The sequence below is a fragment of the Thalassophryne amazonica genome, chromosome 4 (assembly GCF_902500255.1).
Source record: "Thalassophryne amazonica chromosome 4, fThaAma1.1, whole genome shotgun sequence".
Taxonomy (NCBI): Eukaryota; Metazoa; Chordata; class Actinopteri; order Batrachoidiformes; family Batrachoididae; genus Thalassophryne; species Thalassophryne amazonica.
In genome coordinates, this window is record NC_047106.1 from 21,242,726 (window position 1) to 21,267,314 (window position 24,589).

The 24,589-nt window shown below is 40.4% G+C and overlaps 1 protein-coding gene across 1 annotated transcript in view; it reads left to right on the forward strand.

Moving 5' to 3' along the window:
- ttc9b (tetratricopeptide repeat domain 9B) overlaps positions 1-24,589 on the forward strand; it is a 105,780-nt gene that overhangs the window by 4,628 nt on the left and 76,563 nt on the right. Inside the window, exon 2 of the mRNA XM_034169213.1 lies at positions 2,492-3,034. Within this exon, the coding sequence (XP_034025104.1) occupies positions 2,533-3,034 (502 nt within the window). The 5' untranslated portion in view covers positions 2,492-2,532. The remainder of the gene's footprint in view (positions 1-2,491; positions 3,035-24,589) is intronic.

The window sequence follows — 24,589 nt, forward strand, 5'->3', positions numbered from 1 at the left end:
CTCGGCTCAATAGAGCTCTGACTCTTTGTCAGCCTGGCTACAGTGCTGAAAAGAAACCTGGGGTTGTTCTTATTTTCTTCAATTAGTGATGAGTAGCAAGATGTCCTAGCTTTACGGAGGGCTTTTTTTTATAGAGCAACAGACTCTTTTTCCAGGCTAAGTGAAGATCTTCTAAATTAGTGAGACGCCATTTCCTCTCCAACTTACGGTTTATCTGCTTTAAGCTGCGAGTTTGTGAATTATACCACGGAGTCAGGCACTTCTGATTTAAGGCTCTCTTTTTCAGAGGAGCTACAGCATCCAAAGTTGTGCTCAATGAGGATGTAAAACTATTGACGAGATAATCTCACTCACAGAGTTTAGGTAGCTACTCTGCCCTGTGTTGGTATATGGCATTGGAGAACATAAAGAAGGAATCATATCCTTAAACCTAGTTACAGCGCTTTCTGAAAGACTTCTAATGTAATGAAACTTATTCCCCGCTGCTGGGTAGTCGATCAGAGTAAATGTAAATGTTATTAAGAAATGATCAGACAGAAGGGGGTTTTCAGGGAATACTGTTAAGTCTTCAATTTCCATACCATAAGTCAGAACAAGATCTAAGGTATGATTAAAGTGGTGGGTGGACTCATTTACATTTTGAGCGAAGCCAATCGAGTCTAACAATAGATTAAATGCAGTGTTGAGACTGTCATTCTCAGCATCTGTGTGGATGTTAAAATCACCCACTATAATTATCTTATCTGAGCTAAGCACTAAGTCAGACAAAAGGTCTGAAAATTCACAGAGAAACTCACAGTAACGACCAGCTGGACGATTGATAACAACAAATAAAACTGCCCTTACCAAAAAATAGTACTGATAAGTATATAAAAAGTAAACTGGAAGTATACTTGAAACATACTTGCATGTACTACTTTTTGGTAAGGGTGGTTTTTGGGACTTCCAATTTGGATGGACAAGACTAAGAGTCAAGCTTTCAACTGAATTAAAGCTTTGTCTGGGTTTTTCATTAATTAATAAGCTGGAGTGGAAGATTGCTGCTAATCCTCCTCCTCGGCGTGCTTCGAGGATTCTGACAGTTAGTGTGACTCAGGGGTGTTGACTCATTTAAACTAACATATTCATCTTGCTGTAACCAGGTTTCTGTAAGGCAGAATAAATCAATATGTTGATCAATTATTATATCATTTACTAACAGGGACTTAGAAGAGAGAGATGTAATGTTTAATAGACCACATTTAACTGTTTTAGTCTATTGTCTATCTTTAGTTTATTGTTAGTTTGTTATTTATGAATTAACTTTACTGAATACATTTGGGAACCTGTGGATTAAAAATATATGTATTGTGTAGGTGTGTATTGCGTGTGTTTCTCTGGCTGTTTTCTGTTGTTTTATCCCGAGGCTTTATTTATTTTATTGAATACAAAACTGTGGTATTTTAATATTTGTTTATTGAATATGTTTGCGAACCTGTGGCTGGGTTGTTTTATTGATTTATTTTCCTCCCGCCGAATATTTACGTCACCGGCCGGTCGAGGTCGCTGTTTCACTTTTGTTCTCTGCTCAGCCTCTTGCAGTCCGTCTGTCTCCATCTCCTAAATCCTTATCGACTAACGCGAACACACTCAAAACCTGATGTTAAGAGACAAAATGCCAACTGAAAAAATAAATAAATTAATAAAAATTTAAATTTAATTCCATGAAGCTTTTAGACACCTACCCGATTCCAAACAAGGAGTCAGTGACGTAATCTAATTTGCCGCGCATTCTCTTTTACAATCATATTTTCTTCTCACAGCCATTCATATAAATAGGAAATAAAACAAGGTAAAAAGCTAACCAATGTGCGACTTCGAATTTTTAGATTTAAGTAAAGGAAATTAAATAAACTCAATTAGATTTTTGACGTAAAAATAAGAATATAATAACATATTTTTATCTGCTCTATTATGTAAAAGATACTCGTATGGGTTTTTATACAAATGTGCGATAACACACTGATCAGATTGGGAAAAAACATGCTGGTTTAATTTGCTTTTCAGTGATTTTCCCCCCATAACAAAGCGCCTAATATTAAAATAAACAAAGGGCGTGTCCTTTTGTGCAATAAATACACAGATTGGTATTTGCGCTGAATAAAGCGGGTTTTTATTTGTGGGCGTGGTTACCGTTCTTGGAGCGCAGACTGGACGGATCTGTGATGTTTTTGTGTTTTTCTGGACTGCAGCATCGCCTCACGACTTCTGCCTTCTTATTCCCACAATGCTGTGCGGCTGTCTGTGGTGCTGAAGCTGCGCGTGCCTCGGACGTTCAAAGCGAGCATCCTCCGCCGCGCGAGCGCCTCACGGAGGAACATCCCGCGTTTGTCGGTGCGCGTGCTGACAGTCTTTGTGGTTGTTTGGACTTTTTCCCCGGTTCAAACCGGAGACGTTTTTCTTTCTTCTTCTTCTTTCTTTTTCTTTTTTTTTTTCCTTTTTTTTAAGGCAGTTTTCTTGCGTTTGTCGTTGTCCGTCCGTCCCGCGTCCTTTATGCACAGCACGCTGCTCCGCTCCGCCGCCGCTGATCACGCCTTCGTGTCCGAACATCATGGCCCGCTCCACACGTTTCCACTGAGAGACATGGAAGCCAAACAGCACCCGATAAAGAGCCTAAAGAGCTACCCGGAGACCGGCGGCCGGAGCCTGGCAGCGGCGGCCGGGGGAGGCGGAGGAGCAGCAGCAGCAGGAGGAGGAGGAGGAGGAGGAGACGGCGGCGGGTACCGAGCCGGCTCGGCTGACATGGAGATGGAGGCGAAGATCCGGAAAGCCATCGACTTCAAGGCGGAGGGTCACCGCTGCTACAAGGAGAAGAAATTCCGGGAGGCGATAGGCAAGTACCACCGGGCTCTGCTGCAGCTGAAGGGGGTGCACGTCGTGGACGGAACCACCGGGTCTGAGGTCAACCTCCTGAACCAAGCTGCGGCCAAGCTGACCGAGGAGCAGCGGAGAGCCGTGGAGAGCACTGAGATCGAGTGTTACGACAGCTTGACAGGTACCGGTCCAAACCCGCTGACACCACCGCTCATCGACCCGGTTCAACAGGTTCACCCAACATTCTGCGCACACCGAAAAACTGTGCACGTGCAGAGGCGGCGCCAGTAAAGCTGCCTTTAACACAGGCGGAGCTGGGGGGGTTCAGGGTTTTAACCCACCACAAAGTAAAAAAAAAAACCTGAGTGGCTATATACGCCCAACCGTTGGTTCAATAAAGTAAATATGTGAGCACCAAAGCGCTTGTAAGTTCTCTTCCGGTTTCAACGCAGGGGAAAAAGGCGGATATTTTCTCGCTGGCCGTTGGACATTATATCTATCTGCCCAGCGGTGTATGACTTATCTGCCCAACAGCTGGGCAAATAGCCTTTGGCTAAAAGAAAAAAAACGTATAACAAATAAAAACAACACCACAATGAAACAATTGAAAATGATCCACTGTTTTGAAAAGTTAAAACACTAAATAAAGTGTTGGTAGGGGAAACAGTCCCTGTTTACATGTTGTTATTTAACATGCTAAATGAAACAGCTACTTCAGAAAAGAAAGCACTGTTTTGAAAGAGGAGGTGATGGTCTAATGGTTAAGGTGTTGGGCTTGAGTCCAGAAGATCATGGGTTCAAATCCCCACCTGATTGGAAAATCACTAAGAGCTCTTGGGCAAGCCCTTTAATCCCCTATTGCTCCTGGTGTGTAGTGAGCGCCTTGTATGGCAGCACCCTGACATCGGATGGAAAAGCGCTATATAAATGCAGTCCATTTACCATTTTGAAAAGTTTAACCATTTAAAAGATCTAAAAATCGATTATTTTGTAACACAGGCAATTTGCCGTAGAGGAAATAACACTTTTGGATTACGAACTCAGGAACTACTACGAAACAAAAATGTCCCTCTGTGTATGGAGTTAAGCTTTGGAATGCACTGACTCAAGAAATTAAATGTACAAATGTTCACAAATTCCAAAAAAATGTATAAAGATAAAATTATGAGTGAATACAGTAAACTGGAAGTAAAATGAATACAGCTGCTGAAGTGTGAATGTGGATGTTGAAATGTAGGATAATCATGTTGATGTTGATGATGTTTGTTTGATGTTTGGTGGCTTGAGGAGGGAGCGGCATTGGGGATGAAATTGAAGTGACAAGTGGATTTCTGTCTATTTTATTTATTTTGTTTTTAATTTTATTTTTGTTACAAGGAACAGAAAATACAAGATTTATCTTACTTCTGTTCCTTTTTGTTCATGATGTGTGTTTGTGTGGATGAGAAACGAATGAAATGACATGACATGACATAGTTAATAACAATTGCACTGAGGGGGAAATTCACTGTTTATAAGTAGCTACTTTAAATGCTAAATGAAACAGTTGGTTCAGAAAAAAAGAATCACTGTTTTGTAATGCTCACAACACTAAGTGAAATAATTACTTTAGAAAATATTCCATGTTTGTAAGTGCTTAAAAACAGCAACTGTAAGTACTGCTTCACAAAATAAGTCACTGTTTTCGAAAGTTTAAACACTTACATTGAGGGAAGAAAACACTTTTATAAGTAGCTACATTAAATGCTAAATGAAAGAGTTGCTCTTCAGAAAGTGAAACACTGTTTTGAAACACTAGCAACACAAAATTAAATAATTACTTTAGAAAATATTCCATATTTCTAAGTGCTTAAAACATCAAATGCAGGTGGTGCTGCACAAAATGAGTCACTGTTTTCAAAAGTTTAACCACTTAATAACAGTTGCATTGAGGGGAAAATTCACTGTTTATAAATATCTACTTTCAATGCTAAATGAAACGGTTGGTTCAGAAAAAGAATCATTTTTGTAATGCTCACAACACTAAGTGAAATAATTACTTCAGAAAGTATTCCATGTTTCTGAGTGCTTAAAACAGCAAATGAAAGTGGTGCTTCACAAAACAAGTCACTGTGAAATAATTACTTTTGAAAATAATCCAAGTTTGTAAATGCCTAAAACTGCAATTGAAAGTAGGATTGTAGAAAATGAGACTGTTTTGAAATGCTATAATTACTTTAGACACTAATTAAAGACTCACAGTTTTGAAATAGTCAAAACACTAAATAATAATTGTTTCTAAATGCTTAAAGATTTTGAAACAGTAAATGAAGTAATTACTTTAGAAAGAAGAGTCATTGTTTTGAAATGCTCAAAACACCACAACATAATGTTTCTAAACTCTTAAAACATTAAATTAAACGGTTTGTTTTTTTTCGGGGAAAAGTTACTAAACTTTACAAGAAACAATTACTACACTGAAAAAGTGTTTCCAAAAGCTCAAAATACTACAGGAAATAATTACTTCAGAAAATTATTCAATGTTTTAAAAGGCTTAAATTGATCAACAAACCAATTGCTTTGGGAAAATAACTGACTCTTTAGAAAACCATTCAGTGTTTTGAAAAGATCCAAAAACTAAAAGACCAATTGCTTCAAAAACTAATTTACTGTTTCAAATCATTTGGTAAAAGTCATTAACCAAATTTCAGAAAGATATTCTCTATTTTAAAACACTCAAAAATATTAAATGAACAACCCAGTTTCACTTTTTTTTTTTATCCTCCCATCACAAAATTATTAAAATTTTCGTGACGGTTTTTTTTTAAAACTCTCTATTACTAACCCTACTCCTACCCCCAACCCTAACCTTAACCATAACCTAACCCTACTCATTAATCATAACCACCTCTGACCCCCCCCCCCCCCCGCACTTTTAATTACGTGGTGCCATCACAGAATGAATTAGAATTATCAATTAGTTTTGTGATAATATGACAAACCAATAGATTAATGTATATTTCGTGCTGCTGAATCACGACAATCCATGAGACTGGGTTGTAAATAAAACAAATTCATTAGAACATTATTGTTTTGAAACACTGAATGAGGCAATTGATTCAGAAAATGATTCCCTGTTTGTAATTGCCCAAAACAGTGAAACAATAGCTTTAAGACTTAAAGAAACTAATTTACTTTCAAAACATTTGAAAAAAATCACATTAAACAAAAACTCAAAAAAGACTATTTTCAAATGCCCCAAAACACTAAATGAAACAAATACACAAGGAAATGATTGCTTCAAAACACTAAATGAAAGTGTTGTCTGTTCTAAACATGAATTATGATCTGGACCTCTGACATCTTAAACACTTGATCGGGATTTTCATGATTAAACAATATTACACTGGCAGAACAAATACAGAACTATAGTTTTGACATATAATGTATAACTCCAGAATTTATAATTAGGCTCTGTGCAGCTCGTCATTTGAGGACTGTTTTCATTAATTGCAAATCCTGAGCGATGTGTAATTTCCCTGTCGGACTAAATTATTGCAACATTTAGTGAAAACGAGTCTCTGGCTACAGAAGACAAGTGTGACAGGTAACAGAAGACCCCATTGCCATGACAACCTGCTTTACTGTTCGAGTTATAGCCTTTTAATGAGCGTAGTCATTATTTTAGAACATTACTTTTATGAGCTTCTCCTTTCTTAACACCTTTTTGCCGCATTTGTTTGGGTTCAACATGCCCTCCATCTTGAGCTTTTCTGAGGTTTCGTGTTTTGCCAAAGGACAGTTTGACACTGAAAACGGGCTTCAAACTCATAACCTGCCTTGCAACAACACTGCCACCTTGGAACAATTCACACTCTAAACATACTGGATATGAAAGCCGTGTTAGTGCTGCTGTGTGGAAATTAAAACATTTAACCTTCATAACGTCTTCCAGGATTCCCGTTTTAAAATGCATAAAACAAAATTTCATCTAAGCCGTAACCAGGGGCGTAGGTTTGTATATGGACCATAGGGACAAGTCACAACCAATATTTTGGGATGGCAAAATAGTCCCTACCAATATTTAGCATTTTTGTTTATATAACAAAATCATTCACTATTTTTTTGCGAACTCGATACTATAATTTTAGTCGTCACGTTTTGTGTTTTCGACGTGCCAGAATGACAGGGTTACCCATGTTGCAATTTCATTGGCTCACGTTCTTCTCACATGGACGTAAACAAAGCGCATCTCGAGGCAGGCAGTGCTTCATTTGTAAAGTGGGAGGTCCCGGAGCGCAGAGGATGGGTGGCTCCGGTGCAGTGTTGCCAGATGTACGATAATTATCGTATTTGTACGATAGTTTTGCCCTCTGTACGATGTATGATCAATAATGCGAAAAAACCCAAATATGTACGATAATTTCAGTTGGTTGCCCAAACACGCATCTCTCTCTGACACCCAAGAATCATTTTGCAGGCGTTGCACTCAGGCGGCATCAAAGACACAACACACACAGGGCTGCTGCTGGCTTTGGGCTGCCGGGACAACGTCATTTGAAAGCCCGCCCCCTCTCTATACAAAGTAATGAGTTCCCATCCAATCTCTGCAGGACAGGAAGATTCCCCAACCAACATCTTTTTTTTTTTTTTTCGAAACTGTATTTCAACAAATGCAATAACAAACGAACAAAACACAAGAGCAAAGAGATATACAAGAAAAATAAAAAAAAAGTTCAAGTTCCTTATGGAGGTGTCAACATTTTTTCTGTGTTCAACAAAATCTGCACAAGTGGCATCGGATGACGACAGCGACCTCAAGGTTGAATTCGACTCTTTCTAGTCTGGTAATTAACACATGTTTGTGTTACTTCACAGTCTTGCTTGTGCATTTGCGTTCTTTTTGTGCCATAGTTTCCCCATTACTATAATTACTGTTTAAAAATGTGACATAAAATTCTTTGTAAATTAAAAAAAAAACCGCTAAAATAGCTACGTTGTATGCGTTTTGTTTGTGTACGATAATTTCTCCCAAAATACGATAATTTTGAGGTTTTGGTACGATAGTTTCATATTTCATATCTGGCAACACTGCTCCGGTGCAGAAAAACAAGAAGGGGGGGGGGGGGGAGGGGTTGCGAACAATGCTGTGCGCCACACTTAAAATAAACTGCACACCCACACCTTCACAAATGACACTAACATCCTGCCTTTTCCTCAAAAAATACTACATTTATGTTTGCTGTCTGTCTATGTACTTTCTGTCACTTTTGCGCTCTTTTTCATACTTTTCCCTCGTTTCAAAAGTCACCGAACGCACTTTACTGTAATATATGCAACATATAGCACACTGTTGGAAAGCACGGGTTCTTGGCTTGCTGTCAGTGTTGAAATTTTTCAGAGTGAGGGCTTACATGAGAACTTACGGTAATGAGAATCAGCGGCGCACTAGTGTGAAACTTCCGTGTTTTTCCTCTGTGTTATGACATCACAGGCTTACGTTTACCGTAATACACCATATATATCATTGGAAATCCCTTTTTTTTGGCAAATTAGGTTGCCAGATACCTACAACTGCATTATTGATGAAGAGAATAGATTATACATCTTGTTTGCAAAAACTTTTTTTTTTTTGTTAGCTCCACAAGTACTTTTTTTGTTGTTGTCTTGTTCTCTCAGGTGTAGGCCTATAGAATAGATTCGTGATTTTGGGTGCAATTTTGTTATTTAAGCTATTTATTTGTTTGCCTACACACTTAATATTGTAAATAAAGTGTTAAATTATTCAGCATTATGTCATCATATGTTATGTATTATGCTGTACTTGTGCGTCTAATGGTATGAGTGGGTTAGGGGGTGGTGGTGGTGAGCAGGGGGGCCGAGTGGGGTGTGTGGTATTGTCCCTACCAAAGCTGAGACCAAACCTATGCCCTTGGCCGTAACTGAGCTGGATGAATAATGTGGCCGCTTGTGTCTGTTAAGTGTTGCATTTACATCCTCATTGAAGACAACTTTGGATGCTGTAGCTCCTCTGAAAAAGAGAGCTTTAAATCAGAAGTGCCTGACTCCGTGGTATAACTCACAAACTCGCAGCTTAAAGCAGATAACCCATAAGTTGGAGAGGAAATGGCGTCTCACTAATTTAGAAGATCTTCACTTAGCCTGGAAAAAGAGTCTGTTGCTCTATAAAAAAGCCCTCCGTAAAGCTAGGACATCTTTCTACTCATCACTAATTGAAGAAAATAAGAACAACCCCAGGTTTCTTTTCAGCACTGTAGCCAGGCTGACAAAGAGTCAGAGCTCTATTGAGCTGAGTATTCCATTAACTTTAACTAGTAATGACTTCATGACTTTCTTTGCTAACAAAATTTTAACTATTAGAGAAAAAATTACTCATAACCATCCCAAAGACGTATCGTTATCTTTGGCTGCTTTCAGTGATGCCGGTATTTGGTTAGACTCTTTCTCTCCGATTGTTCTGTCTGAGTTATTTTCATTAGTTACTTCATCCAAACCATCAACATGTTTATTAGACCCCATTCCTGCCAGGCTGCTCAAGGAAGTCCTACCATTATTTAATGCTTCAATCTTAAATATGATCAATCTGTCTTTGTTAGTTGGTTATGTACCACAGGCCTTTAAGGTGGCAGTAATTAAACCATTACTTAAAAAGCCATCACTTGACCCAGCTATCTTAGCTAATTATAGGCCAATCTCCAACCTTCCTTTTCTCTCAAAAATTCTTGAAAGGGTAGTTGTAAAACAGCTAACTGATCACCTGCAGAGGAATGGTCTATTTGAAGAGTTTCAGTCAGGTTTTAGAATTCATCATAGTACAGAAACAGCGTTAGTGAAGGTTACAAATGATCTTCTTATGGCTTCGGACAGTGGACTTATCTCTGTGCTTGTTCTGTTGGACCTCAGTGCTGCTTTTGATACTGTTGACCATAAAATTTTATTACAGAGATTAGAGCATGCCATAGGTATTAAAGGCACTGCGCTGCGGTGGTTTGAATCATATTTGTCTAATAGATTACAGTTTGTTCATGTAAATGGGGAATCTTCTTCACAGACTAAAGTTAATTATGGAGTTCCACAAGGTTCTGTGCTAGGACCAATTTTATTCACTTTATACATGCTTCCCTTAGGCAGTATTATTAGACGGTATTGCTTAAATTTTCATTGTTATGCAGATGATACCCAGCTTTATCTATCCATGAAGCCAGAGGATACACACCAATTAGCTAAACTGCAGGATTGTCTTACAGACATAAAGACATGGATGACCTCTAATTTCCTGCTTTTAAACTCAGATAAAACTGAAGTTATTGTACTTGGCCCCACAAATCTTAGAAGCATGGTGTCTAACCAGATCGTTACTCTGGATGGCATTTCCCTGATCTCTAGTAATACTGTGAGAAATCTTGGAGTCATTTTTGATCAGGATATGTCATTCAAAGCGCATATTAAACAAATATGTAGGACTGCCTTTTTGCATTTACACAATATCTCTAAAATCAGAAAGGTCTTGTCTCAGAGTGATGCTGAAAAACTAATTCATGCATTTATTTCCTCTAGGCTGGACTATTGTAATTCATTATTATCAGGTTGTCCTAAAAGTTCCCTAAAAAGCCTTCAGTTGGTTCAGAATGCTGCAGCTAGAGTACTGACGGGGACTAGCAGGAGAGAGCATATCTCACCCGTGTTGGCCTCTCTTCATTGGCTTCCTGTTAATTCTAGAATAGAATTTAAAATTCTTCTTCTTACTTATAAGGTTTTGAATAATCAGGTCCCATCTTATCTTAGGGACCTCGTAGTACCATATTACCCCATTAGAGCGCTTCGCTCTCAGACTGCGGGCTTACTTGTAGTTCCTAGGGTTTGTAAGAGTAGAATGGGAGGCAGAGCCTTCAGCTTTCAGGCTCCTCTCCTGTGGAACCAGCTCCCAATTCAGATCAGGGAGACAGATACCCTCTCTACTTTTAAGATTAGGCTTAAAACTTTCCTTTTCGCTAAGGCTTATAGTTAGGGCTGGATCGGGTGACCCTGGACCATCCCTTGGTTATGTTGCTTTAGACGTAGACTGTGGGGGGGTTCCCATGATGCACTGTTTCTTTCTCTTTTTGCTCCGTATGCATCACTCTGCATTTAATCATTAGTGATCGATCTCTGCCCCCCTTCTCGGCATGTCTTTTTCCTGGTTCTTTCCCTCAGCCCCAACCAGTCTCAGCAGAAGACTGCCCCTCCCTGAGCCTGGTTCTGCTGGAGGTTTCTTCCTGTTAAAAGGGAGTTTTTTCCTTCCCACTGTGGCCAAGTGCTTGCTCATAGGGGGTCGTTTTGACCGTTGGGGTTTTTCATAATTGTTGTATGGCCTTGCCTTACAATATGGAGCGCCTTGGGGCAACTGTTTGTTGTGATTTGGCGCTATATAAGAAAGGGGTTGATTGATTGATTGACTGATCGACATACCTACAAAAAATAAGTATAACAGTTCATTTCTTAGAGTGACGTGAGTGACATTTATTATTATTATTATTATTATTATTATTATTATTATTATTATTAAATAATTACATTTCTGTGTGGGAATTATCAAGGTTTTTTGTAACTAAAGTCCACTCTACATTGTTTGTTTTAAGTGTGCCATTTTATTTGGAAATTTTGCAGAGTAAAATAAACTCTGCCGGGACTACATTTGGTCCCATTCCAAATAGAGTTAAATAAGCTCTATTACAGTGTAAAATTAACTCAGTCATGGTGTGAATGACTCTTATTTGAGTGGAAAAACTTGATTTGACAAGACATTAGAGGTGATTTCACACTGTAATAGAGTTTAACACTTATTGGAGTGGGACCAGATGTAGTAAACTTTGATGTTTTGTTTGTTTTTTTTTGTTTTTAGGTATTATGATGCATTTAGTGACCCACTGTTGAACACCATGTTAATTCCCAGATAGCCATTCCAGCATAAATGGACAAAAATGATCAAATCATATTACAATATTAATACGACACATTAACACCAAGATCCACATCATCGCCAACATTTAATGACTTCTTTGTCTAATAACAACAAACTTAAAATGACCTGCCAGTGAATGCAATAAAAACAAAACCAGCACATTTCTGACTATGTGACCTCTATGAATTATGACGAAATATGTTCAAAAAATGGATTTCAACTAGACAAGCACTCAGTAGAACACATTCTTCTGGAGTTTACTGATGATACATTTTATATATATATATATATATATATATATATATATATATATATATATATATATATATATATATATATATATATATATATATATATATATATATATATCCTGGGTTTTGAATCTAAAAGTACACCCAGAAATAAAACCTAATGGTTCATAACTCAATGAGCCATTCCTCCACTTACATTTATGAGAAGCAGCTTATAAGATAAGACTTTATCGATCTCACAGTGGAGAAATTCACATGTTACGTCAGCTCTTAAAAAACACACAAGATGAGTGCGAGTAGAGGAAAATGTGCATCAAACAGCATATGCAAAGATAAGCAATAATAATACTACTTGTAACAATACAATAAGAAAATGAGATAGAAATAGAATATATATATATATATATATATATATCAAATCAAATCAAGCGCCAAATCACAACAAACAGTTGCCCCAAGGCGCTTTATAATGTAAGGCAAAAGCCATACAATAATTACAGAAAAACCCATATATATATATATATGACCCTGACTGGGGATGTTGTTGGGCGGTGGAAGGAGTACTTCGAGGATCTCCTCAATCCCATCGTCACGTCTTCCGAAGAGGAAGCAGAGACTGGGGACCCAGAGACAGACTCATCCATTACCCAGGCAGAAGTCACCCAGGTGGTTAGAAAGCTCCTCGGTGGCAAGGCTCCTGGGGTGGATGAAATCCATCCTGAGTACCTTAAGTCTCTGGATGTTGTGGGACTGTCTTGGCTGACACGCCTTTGCAACATCGTGTGGCGATCGGGGACAGTGCTTCTCCAACTATAGGGGGATCACACTCCTCAGCCTCCCCGGTAAGGTCTATTCCAGAGTACTTGAGAGGAGAATTCGACCGATGGTCGAACCTCTGATTCAGGAGGAGCAGTGTGGTTTTCGTCCTGGTCGCAGGACACTGGACCAGCTCTACACGCTCCATCAGGTGCTCGAGGGTTCATGGGAGTTCACCCAACCAGTCCACATGTGTTTTGTGGATCTGGAGAAGGCGTTCGACCGTGTCCCTCGGGGCACCCTGTGGGGAGTGCTCCGGGAGTACGGGGTCCGGGGTCCTTTGCTAAGGGCTATCTGGTCCCTGTACGACCGCAGCAGGAGCTTGGTTCGCATTGCCGGTAGTAAGTCAAACCTGTTTCCAGTGCACATTGGCCTCCGCCAGGGCTGCCCTTTGTCACCGGTTCTGTTCATTATTTTTATGGACATAATTTCTAGGCGCAGCCAGGGTCTAAAGGGGGTCTGGTTTGGGAACCACAAAATCTTGTCTCTGCTGTTTGCGGAAGATGTGGTTCTGTTGGCTTCGTCAAATCAGGACCTTCAGCGTGCACTGGGGCGGTTTGCAGCCGAGTGTGAGGCGTCCGGGATGAAAATCAGCACCTCCAAATCCGAGGCTATGGTTCTCGACCAGAAAAAGGTGCTTTGCCCTCTTCAGGTCGGTGGAGTGTCCTTGCCTCAAGTGGAGGAGTTTAAGTATCTCGGGGTATTGTTCACGAGTGAGGGACGGATGGAGCGTGAGATCCATAGACGGATTGGTGCAGTGTCTGCAGTGATGCGGTCGCTGTATCGGACCGTCGTGGTGAAGAGAGAGCTGAGTAGGGGGGCAAAGCTCTCGATTTACCGATCGATCTGCGTTCCGATCCTCACCTATGGTCATGAGATTTGGCTCATGACCGAAAGAACGAGATCGCGGGTACAAGCGGCCGAGATGAGTTTCCTCTGCAGGGTGGCTGGGCGCTCCCTTAGAGATAGGGTGAGGAGCTCGGTCACTCGGGAGGAGCTCGGAGTTGAGCTGATGCCCCCACGACCCGACTCCGGATAAAGCGGAAGAAAATGGATGGATGGATATATATATATATATATATATATATATATATATATATATATATATATATATATATATATATATATATATATATATATATATATATACACGAGGTCTGTCCATAAAGTATAGGTCCTTTTTATTTTTTTCAAAAACTATATGGATTTCATTCATATGTTTTTATGTCAGACATGCTTGAACCCTCGTGCGCATGCGTGAGTTTTTCCACGCCTGTCGGTGACGTCATTCGCCTGTGAGCACTCCTTGTGGGAGGAGTCGTCCAGCCCCTCGTCGGAATTCCTTTGTCTGAGAAGTTGCTGAGAGACTGGCGCTTTGTTTGATCAAAATTTTTTCTAAACCTGTGAGACACATCGAAGTGGACATGGTTCGAAAAATTAAGCTGGTTTTCAGTGAAAATTTGATGAGAGATTTTGAGGTGATTCTGTCGCTTTAAGGACTTTTCACGGTGCGAGACATCGTGCAGCGCTCTCAGGCAGCGCCATCAGCCTGTTTCAAGCTTAAAACCTCCACATTTCAGGCTCTATTGATCCAGGACGTCGTCAGAGAACAGAGACGTTTCAGAAGAAGTCGGTTTCAGCATTTTATCCGGATATTCCACTGTTAAAGGAGATTTTTTTAATGAAAGACATGCGGACGGGTCCGCGCGTCGGGACGCAGCCGACGCGGCGCGGCGGCACAGGAAAAACACCTCCGTGTTGATAACCATTTGTTAATATCCAGTTGGCTTTTGATGGCTTTCAGTGGAGTGAGTATATGAGAAATTGTTTCTCAGCTGGAGATGTTCCAACTTGTCCTTAAGGCTTCCAGCAGAGGTGTTTTTCCTGTGACGGAGCGTCGCGGCGGCTGCGAGCCGACGCTGCAATCCGCCCGCACGTCTTTCATTAAAAAAATCTCCTTTAACAGTGGAATATCCGGATAAAATGCTGAAACCGACTTCTTCTGAAACTTCTCTGTTCTCTCACGACGTCCTGGATCAACAGAGCCTGAAATGTGGAGGTTTTAAGCTTGAAACAGGCTGACGACGCTGCCTGAGAGCGCTACACGACGTCTCGCACCGTGGGAAGTCCTTAAAGCGACAGAATCACCTCAAAATCTCTCATCAGCTGTTAAAATTTTCACTGAAAACCAGCTTAATTTTTCGAACCATGTCCACTTCGATGTGTCTCACAGGTTTAGAAAAAATTTTGATCAAACAAAGCGCCAGTCTCTCAGCAACTTCTCAGACAAAGGAATTCCGACGAGGGGCTGGACGACTCCTCCCACAAGGAGTGCTCACAGGCGAATGACGTCACCGACAGGCGTGGAAAAACTCACGCATGCGCACGAGGGTTCAAGCATGTCTGACGTAAAAACATATGAATGAAATCCATATAGTTTTTGAAAAAAATAAAAAGGACCTATACTTTACGGACAGCCCTCGTATATATATATATATATATATATATATATATATATATATATATATATATATATATATATATATATATAAAGGTTTGTAATCATCCTGGTGACAAACAAATATTTGTTTAATTGATGAAAATCACCCGTTACATCGATTCTCTTAGTTAGTTTCACAGAACAGTTTCTTCGTGTGTCTGTGTGATTGTTTCTTGTGTAGCTTAAAACGTCTGAAACAGATTTTCATGGAATTTCACAAATATAGTTTTGACTGGGAATAGGTGGGAAAACTCTTGATCCAGACTCCAGAGTATTAAAAAAGAAAGCAAAAACTGATATCTGACCTTATATACCATAAAAATACTGAAAAAATGAACAGGATAAAAGTTTTTCTTCCCTACAAGTTTGAATAAAATAATAATGTCCTCATTACATTATGTACTATAACAATGGACATGAAAATGTGATTAAACAATGAAGTATTGTTCAGTGTTTCCTGTTTTAGAAAGCATTCCAGAACTAAAAGAGCACTCTGAATGCAGCTCCCCACCATCTCTTTGTGTCTTTGTTTATATTTTTAGTTTTGTCTTTATTTCTATTGTGAGGTTTATTCCTTTGATATCTTCTCTAACATTCTTAGATCTCGACTGTTGGCCTTTGATTCGGATCACGCATCTTTGATTCTGATTGACGACCTTTGATCCTAATCACTTGGTTTTGATTCTGATTAATGTCCCTTGATCCAGATCTTCACCCTTGATCACTCATCTTTCATCCTGATGTTATGTGCTTTGATCCGAATCAGGATCAAATGGCAAATCCTGATCTTTGGCCATGATTGTTTAACTAATAAGTAATCCAAATTAACCAACCTGTATGTCTTTGGATGTGAGAGGAAGCCAGGGCACCCAGAGGGAATCCACAGAAACACAGAGACAGCATGCAAACTCCACACAGAAAGGCCACAGGTGGGAATCGAACCTATGCTGTGAGGCAACAGTGCTAACCACTAAGTCACCGTGCTGCCCGGTTAGGTGGATTGGAAACTTTAAATTGTCCATTGGTGTGCGTGCAGGAGTGAATGTGTTTGTCTGTCTATATATTAGCCCTGTGGCAGACTGGCGTCCTCTCCAGGGTGCACCCGCTTTATGCCCTATGACTACTGGGATAGGCTCCAGCCCCCCCGTGACCCTTAATTGGAGTACGCGGTTGAAGATGAGTGAGTGTTCATGTCATATCTTAGTGACTAACAAGCTAACAGACATACATAAACAAAACCATAACGACCTTGGTAGAGGTTATAAAGCAAATAACGTAATTATTAATTTACAGCTCGAGATTAAAATATAAGTATGGAACAATGGTAAATACATTCTCAAATGTGCAAAACAAATGCTATCAAAGACATACAGTACTTTGCACTTCATGAAATTTGAAAGCTTGTGGAAGATTTTTAAAAAAGTTTTTCTGATATTTTATAGAAAAATATTAAATGATGAAACTAATCCTTTGTTAGAGGTTGTGAGTAATGACCTACTGGACGAGATAATAAAACAGCAGTTCTGTATCTTCAAAACAAAGCGTGTGATTTCAGGTCAAGAAGCCGTGGTCACGTTGCGTCTCTGACACTGTCCGGCCGCGGTTGCACAGGTGGTGTGATGCACTGAACGTCACTTTGTTCTGTGTCGTGTTCCAAGCCTGTCTGGATCCTGAAGGGAGGCCGCTGTAGACTGAAGGAAAAGACTGACGGGGAGGAGCGACCTCTGGATGAGAGAAAATGGGATTTCATTTACGACGGCAAAGAACATAATGAGAAGCAGAAAGAGTGAGGCAGGGGGAGGAAGAGGGGGAAGCCATGATGAAGGCGCAACAGGGGGCCATATTTACCATGGCAACCATCACGTGATCTTTTTTTCCTGTTGTTGTATTAGTGCTGTCTCAGTATGTCTAACTAAGACCATAATCTGATTAAGATATGCTAATGAAACTAGAGAAGCACTTATTGGAGCAGCTAACAGCTTACTGATGTTGATGTCTTGGAAAAAAATGTTGAGGATGTTTAGTCAAAGTACAATGAACGACCCCCAAATATGACCTTCATCTAAAAATATATTTTAATGCATCATTATGGTGCATTTGTAGGCAATGATCATGTGTAAAATGTGCTGTGGTTATGATCAAGATGAACAATAGTGTTTGATGGATTTATTTAAAAAATAATAATCAGAGCTGTCCTCTTCTTCAGTGTTAAAAAAAAGAGAGAATTAACACCAGGGTCAGTGGCGGCACCAGTCTTTCAGTCTTGGTGGAGTGAGGAGAGTAGTGATCCGAATAGTTTGTGGGAGTTCTTCTCCAGCTAGACCCTGAAAGATGCTGAGGATTGCATTGGAGTCACTAGTGTCTGTAGGAGGAGGTGTTTCATATCTGAAGATGCTCTAAATATCTTCCAGAGAAGTCATGATGGAAATCTTATGATGTACAGGGAGCTAAGAAAGTGAGCTGCGACAGCCCTAAGAATGGACAAGGATGCGTTTGTTAGAGGAATCTGTGATCAGGTGACACACCATCTGTGGTCTAGTGACTCTCGACCTGCTTACAGAGGAACCAAAGCATTTTGTTCCTCCAACCCTACACCTCATATCACTGCAGTTATGGCAGAAGATGGTTCAGTCCTGACAGATGTCTCTGCTGTACTGTCATACTGGGCCAGTACTTTTAGCAGTTGTATAAGGCTGGTCCTCCTGCTGGGATGTTAGATATTTGTGGCATCAAGGTTCTTATAGTTGAGTTGATTGTCAGGTCAATTGTGAACAACCAAATCTTGGTGAGATCGCAAAGGCCATGAAACAGCTGAAGGGAGCCCCAGGGATCTGTGGACCTGATCTCCTCCAGAGAGGGGGAGATTCTGTTCTCCTGGCATTGCAAAATTTTTGTCTCAATCCGGGAGACAGGTATCATACATACAGATTAGAAGAAAGGATACTTTCCCAATGTGGAAAGGAAAGAGTCATCAGATGGACTGTAACAATTACACGGGTATTGCACTGCTCTCTGTGCTGAGGAAGGTGCTTGCAAGGATTATTGTTAATAGGATTTGGTTCCAGCTGCTGGAACAGTCTGGCTTCATGCCCACAAAGTCAACTATCAGCCGCATTCTAGCCCCGAGAGTACTCATAGAACAGAAGCATGAATTGTGGTGGTGCTTCTTTGCAGCATATGTTGATTTTTGCAAAGCAATTGATTCAGTTGATTGGACTACTCTCTGGGATATTCTGAAAATTCCAGAAGAAGTTTCTGGACATCATAGCCAGCCTGTACACAGATACTGTGAATGTTGTATGAAGCGGAGGCAGAGACTCTGAGTGTTTACCAGTGAAAACTGGCTTTCATCAGGGTTGAGTTCTGGCTCCTACTTTGTTCAATGCTTGCATGGACTGGGTGTTGGGTAGGGTTGAGGAAACCGGGCACTTGGGTGCTTTTGCTGGTGAGGAAAGGTTTGCGGACCTGGACTTCAAAGATGATGCTGTATTCTTTGCAGAATCAATGGATACTCTCATTGCAGCACTTGAGAAGCTGAGTGAGGAATCAGTGTCTGGGTTTGGGATTGTCCTGGATCAAGACTAAGATTCAGGCTTTCAGTGTCTTCCTGGAATCAGCCATTAGAAGTGGTGAAAGTGTTGGACTTGTAAAGACATTCATTCACTTATCTCAGCAGAGACAGGCATGTCTCTATGTTTGTAGAAGAACAAAGGTCCAAGTCTTTAGGGTCTTGGTGTGCTACCTGTCTTGCTGGATGGTTGTGAGACTTTGACAATAACCAGTGTCCTAAGGCGGCAACTGGATATCTTTGATAATAGGTCTCTTGAGGTGATCCTTGGGCACTACTGGAATGACTTTGTATCAAAGAAGTGGTTACTAAGAGAGACTAAGATGAGGAGTATCACTTGCATTGTGAGGGAGCATCATCTTCAACATTTTGGCCATGTGGCACATTTCTTTGTGCATGATCCATCACACAGGTGCCTGAATTTTGAGAACCCAGTAGTTGGAGGAGGCCAAGGGAACACCCATGTTTCACTTAGCTGTAGCAGATAGATGGTTATTTTAGAGGTGTGGGAATGGACCAGTTGTCTGCCTGAGTGGTTGCCATCCAAGACCTGAGGCAGTTCCATGGTGTTATGAATGCGGAAAAATGTAGCAGCACCAGCACATGCTTCCGTACTTGAGTTGACTGATTTTAAAAGCGATAGTACCGGCAGAAATGGGGAGATAGTGAATGGATGACTAAATAAAAGCACAAACAGGCTACTCAAATTATAGTCTTATGTCATTTACGAGGTCTATCCAAAAAGTATGCAACCTTTTTATTTTTTGCAAAAACCATATGGATTTGAATCACGTGTGATTGCATCAGCCAAGCTTGAACCTTCGTGCGCATGCGTGAGTTTTTTCACGCCTGTCGGTTGCATCATTCGCCTGTGAGCAGGCTTTGTGTGAGCAGTGGTCCACCCCTCTCGTCAGATTTTTATTGCGAATAAATGTCTGAACGTTTTGGAGTTTTGCTGCATCAAATTTTTCCAGAAACTGTGAGAGACCTCCATCTGGACACCATTCGTAAAATTTAGATGGCTTACAGCGACAATTTTATGGGGATTACACAGATTAAGGAGTGCTCCAGCTGGTTTAAAGACCGCCCACAGCGTCTGAGAGCGCGGTGCACTCCGAGCGACAATCGACAGGCTCAAACCCCGCTCAAACAACCAGATCATTTCCAACGTGAAGGCTTTGTTGATCCGGGACGTCGTCTGACTTTCACAAAAAAGGCAGAAGGCGTGGACATCAGCACTTTTTCGGCACATTCCACTGTTACAGGAGTTTTTTCATGGAAAGAGAAGCGGAGGATTGCGCCACCGTGCGGACAAAACCACCTCCGTGTTGGTCTCACAAGACGGCTTTCAGACGGCTTCCGGTTGCTTTTCAGTCGTGTGAGTATCCGAGAAATTGTGCATGAGCTGGACATGCCCCAACATGTCCTGTGAGGCTTCATCACGGCGTTGCTTTGCGTCATGTGGCTCCACCGCAACACACGGAACTCCTCCGCTCCTCTTTCCATGACAAAAACTCCTGTAACAGTGGAATGTGCCGTTCATTTCTAAACTGGACGCTGTCTTGATCTGGTATGTCGTCTGACTAGCACAGGAATTGCGGAAGACGTGGACATCAGCACTTTTTTGGCACATTGAGACAGACGTGCGGAGGAATTCCGCACATCAGGACGTTTCCGCATGGCGCAAAGCAACGCCGTGATGAAGCCTCACAGGACATGTTGGGGCATGTCCAGCTCATGCACAATTTCTCGGAAATCCACACGACTGAAAAGCCACCGAAAGCCGTCTGAAAGCCACCTGAAAGCCGTCCTGTGAGACCAACATGGAGGTGGTTTTGTCCCGCGCCATGAGCGGCACGGTGTCGCAATCCTCCGCTTCTCTTTCCATGAAAAAACTCCTGTAACAGTAGAATGTGCCGAAAAAGTGCTGATGTCCATGCCTTCTGCCTTTTTTGTGAACGTCAGACGACGTCCTGGATCAACAAAGCCTTCACGTTGGAAATGATCTGGTTGTTTCAGCGGGGTGTCAGCCTGTCGATCGGTGCTCGGAGCGCGCTGCGCTCTCAGCCACTGTGGGCGGTCTTTAAACCGGCTGGAGCACTCCTTAACCCTTTACCTACTGAGGCTATAAATGGACGATTGGTTATAATTTTTTATTGTAGCAATAAAATTAAGAAATAATGTTCTATGTTTGTGTGCTTTGGTACCCTTTTCCAAGAGTACCTGAATTTCAATTATATTACACCTGATTAACTATTTATACACATTATTTGTAAGTTTTAGCATTTAAAATGAGAAAAAACACAAAAACGAACTTGATTTTTTTTTTCAGTTTTTTAGTGAAAAATGATTGTTATGTAAAGGAAGTTTGGATTTCACATTTTTAATAGGAAGCTGTAAGTGTTTACAATCAAAATAATTAATTTTGTGTGTCTAGAACTCAGAAACAGCGCAGAAACAGTGCAAAAGTAAACATTTTACAAGGCGAAAATATGCAAAAAGTAACCAATTTTAAAATGCAGAACCAAACAATATGAATAACAACAAAGTGCAAAACTATATATAAATATATCAATTATTATCTGTATTATTAAAATGTGTAATAAATCACTCATTTGATCACTCATTTTGTGCAGAATTATACAATATGAATAAAACAATAAAGTGTCAAACTATATACAAATATATAACCAAGAATCGAAATTAGATCTAAACTACATCAGTCAGTGTGGTACTGTTTGTAACAGTTTCTGTCTGGCTGAAGACAGAGGCCAATTTTACAAAGTTTGCACATCCAGCAGGTTGACCTCTTGCAAACCTTGCAGGAAGGCTGCCCCTTTGTGGATCGCTGGCAAGGTGGGTTTCCACTGCTTGTTGGCACCGGGCAGTGGCTTGTGGTGTGCTGATGGAGCCATCACACCCACACAAACACGCACACACACCTTCACAAATGACACTAACACCCTGCCTTTTCCTCAGAAATGACTATATTTATGTTTGCTGTCTGTCTCTGTACTTTTCTGTCACTTTTGCGCTCTTTTTCATACTTTTCCCTCGTTTCAAAAGTCACCGAACGCACTTTACCGTAATATATGTAACATATAGCATACTGTTGGAAAGCACGGGTTCTTGGCTTGCTGTCAGTGTTGAAATTTTTCAGATTGAGCGCTTACATGAGAACTTACGGTAATGAGAATCAGCAGTGTGAAACTTCTGTGTTTTTCCTCTGCTTTATGATGTCACAGGCTTACGTTTACCGTAATACACCATATATCATTGGAAAGCCCTTGGTGTTAGCTTAACAATGCACTCTGAATCATTCAGATTGGACAAACTATGGCGGAGTTACGGTAAAAAAAATACGCATATGGAAAATATGGCGTGGGCGCCATCGCCGTAGATAAAGGGTTAATCTGTGTAATCCCCATAAAATGGTCGCTGAAAGCCATCTAAATTTTCCGAATGGTGTCCACCTGGAGGTCTCTCACAGTTTCTGGAAAAATTTGATGCAGCAAAGCTCCAAATCGTTCAGACATTTATTCGCAATAAAAATCCGACGAGAGGGGTGAACCACTGCTCACACAATGCCTGCTCACAGGCGAATGACGCAACCGACAGGCGTGAAAAAACCCACGCATGTGCACAAAGGTTCAAGCTTGGCTGATGCAATCACACGTGATTCAAATCCATATGGTTTTTGAAAAAAATAAAAAGGTCCGATACTTTTTGGACAGACCTCGTAATTACTTTATGAGTTTCATCAGGCTAACAGACAAAGTGATTATAAATAGGAGTTTTTAATTAGGTATTTCTACAAAAAAACCAAAACAAATCGCAGCCTTTTCACCAGCAATTAAAACACCTTCCCTACATTATACTCAATCATAGGTCCTGCCCAGAGTTCACCTTTAAGTCATCTTTCCTGTCATGTTATGCTTTTACACCATGTGGTTATCCTCATGAAAATTTCACAACGCTGTTTCAAGCTCTTCTCCTGACAGCTACACACACACACACACACACACACACACACACATATATGAAAGTTACTGTAGGTGTCAAACTGCTGAACTGCTGTTTGTGTCACAAAATGTGAGACAAACACTGTGCATGTGTACAAAATGTCCTTCAATATTACAGTCAGGAATATAACACTCCAGAGAGCTGGGCAATAATTATTTCCCAAACAGAGGTGAACTCGACCTCAGGGATTCCTGATACCTGCTCGCACAAGCAACATGGTTGCATTTCTGAAATCATCAGCATTACATCTCCAGATTCTCCTCCAGACGAGAAATTTCATTCTTTGCTCTTCCTATACGTGCCACGGATTGACAAGCTTGAAGAAAAATGGGATTTCTAAGTAATAAGTGTGTCCAAAATGGCAGTGGCTATGATATCAGCTAGCCGTTTCATTTATAATATGTTTTGCCTGACTGGAAGATAAGCTCACCCAAAACAGATATAATTACAGTTGTAGGAAACTAGTGGGAAGTATTAATACCCTTGTTGATAATTAACCATTAAAAACCAATTAATTACAGTTAATATCCTTTCTTAACAATGCTCTCCTTGCCCTAGCTTATAGTGTTAGCTATACATGCAATGTCATTTAATAAAATTCTGCTCTACTGTACTGAAGTTTAAAGTGTTATAAAAAATTATTATAATTTTCACTCAGTTGTCAGAAAATGCCAGATCCCTTCATGTAATTGTTATATATTGCTGGCTAGCCATGTTAGTTGTCTAGTTGTCATGGCCTGTTCTTTGTAACACTCTCCTTGCTAGCTTGTAGTGGTGGCTGTCATAGCTATCTGTCATGTCATTTAATAAAATTCTGCTCAACCAAGGTCTAAAGTGTTCTAATAAACAGATTAGTATAGTTCTGTCAGTTGGAGGAAAATGATAGATAGTATTAATACCTTTGCCTCATGTAGGTTTTAACATGTTATTAGTTAGCCATGTTGCAATCCTCTCCTTGCTAACTCACAGTGGTGGCTATCATATGTATATGTCACATAGTTACTAAAATTCTACTCTACTGAAATGTTCTAAAAAAATCAATATAGTTTTCAGTCAGTTGTAGGAAAATGCTGGCGAGAGCCCTTCGTGTAATTATTAACGTATTATTAGCTTTAATGATAGTTATCTAGTTGTCGTGGCCTTTTCTTTACAAAGCTATCCTTACTAGCTTTGTAAAGAAAAGGCTAGAGGTGATTGTCTAGTGGTTAAGGTGTTGGGCTTGAGTCCAGAAGATCATGGTTCAAATCCCCGCCTGACTGGAAAATCATTAACGGCCCTTGGGCAAGGCCTTTAATCCTCTATTGCTCCCGGTGTTTAGTGAGCACCTTGTATGGCAGCACCCTGACATCAGGGTGAATGTGAGGCATAATTGTAAAGCGCTTTGAGCGTCTGATGCAGATGGAAAACCGCTATATAAAATGCAGTCCATTTACCATTTACCAGCTAATAGTGGTGGCTATTGTAGCTGTTATATGTCATGTCATTTCAAAGCATTCTGCTCTACCCAAGTCTAAAACTGAAAGGCCTGCACCTTATGTTTCATTGTGCTGGTTACAATGACAATAAAGAATCTCTATCTGTATCTAACGTGTTATAAAAAAAGGATCAATATAGTTTTCAGTCATTTGTCAGAAAAT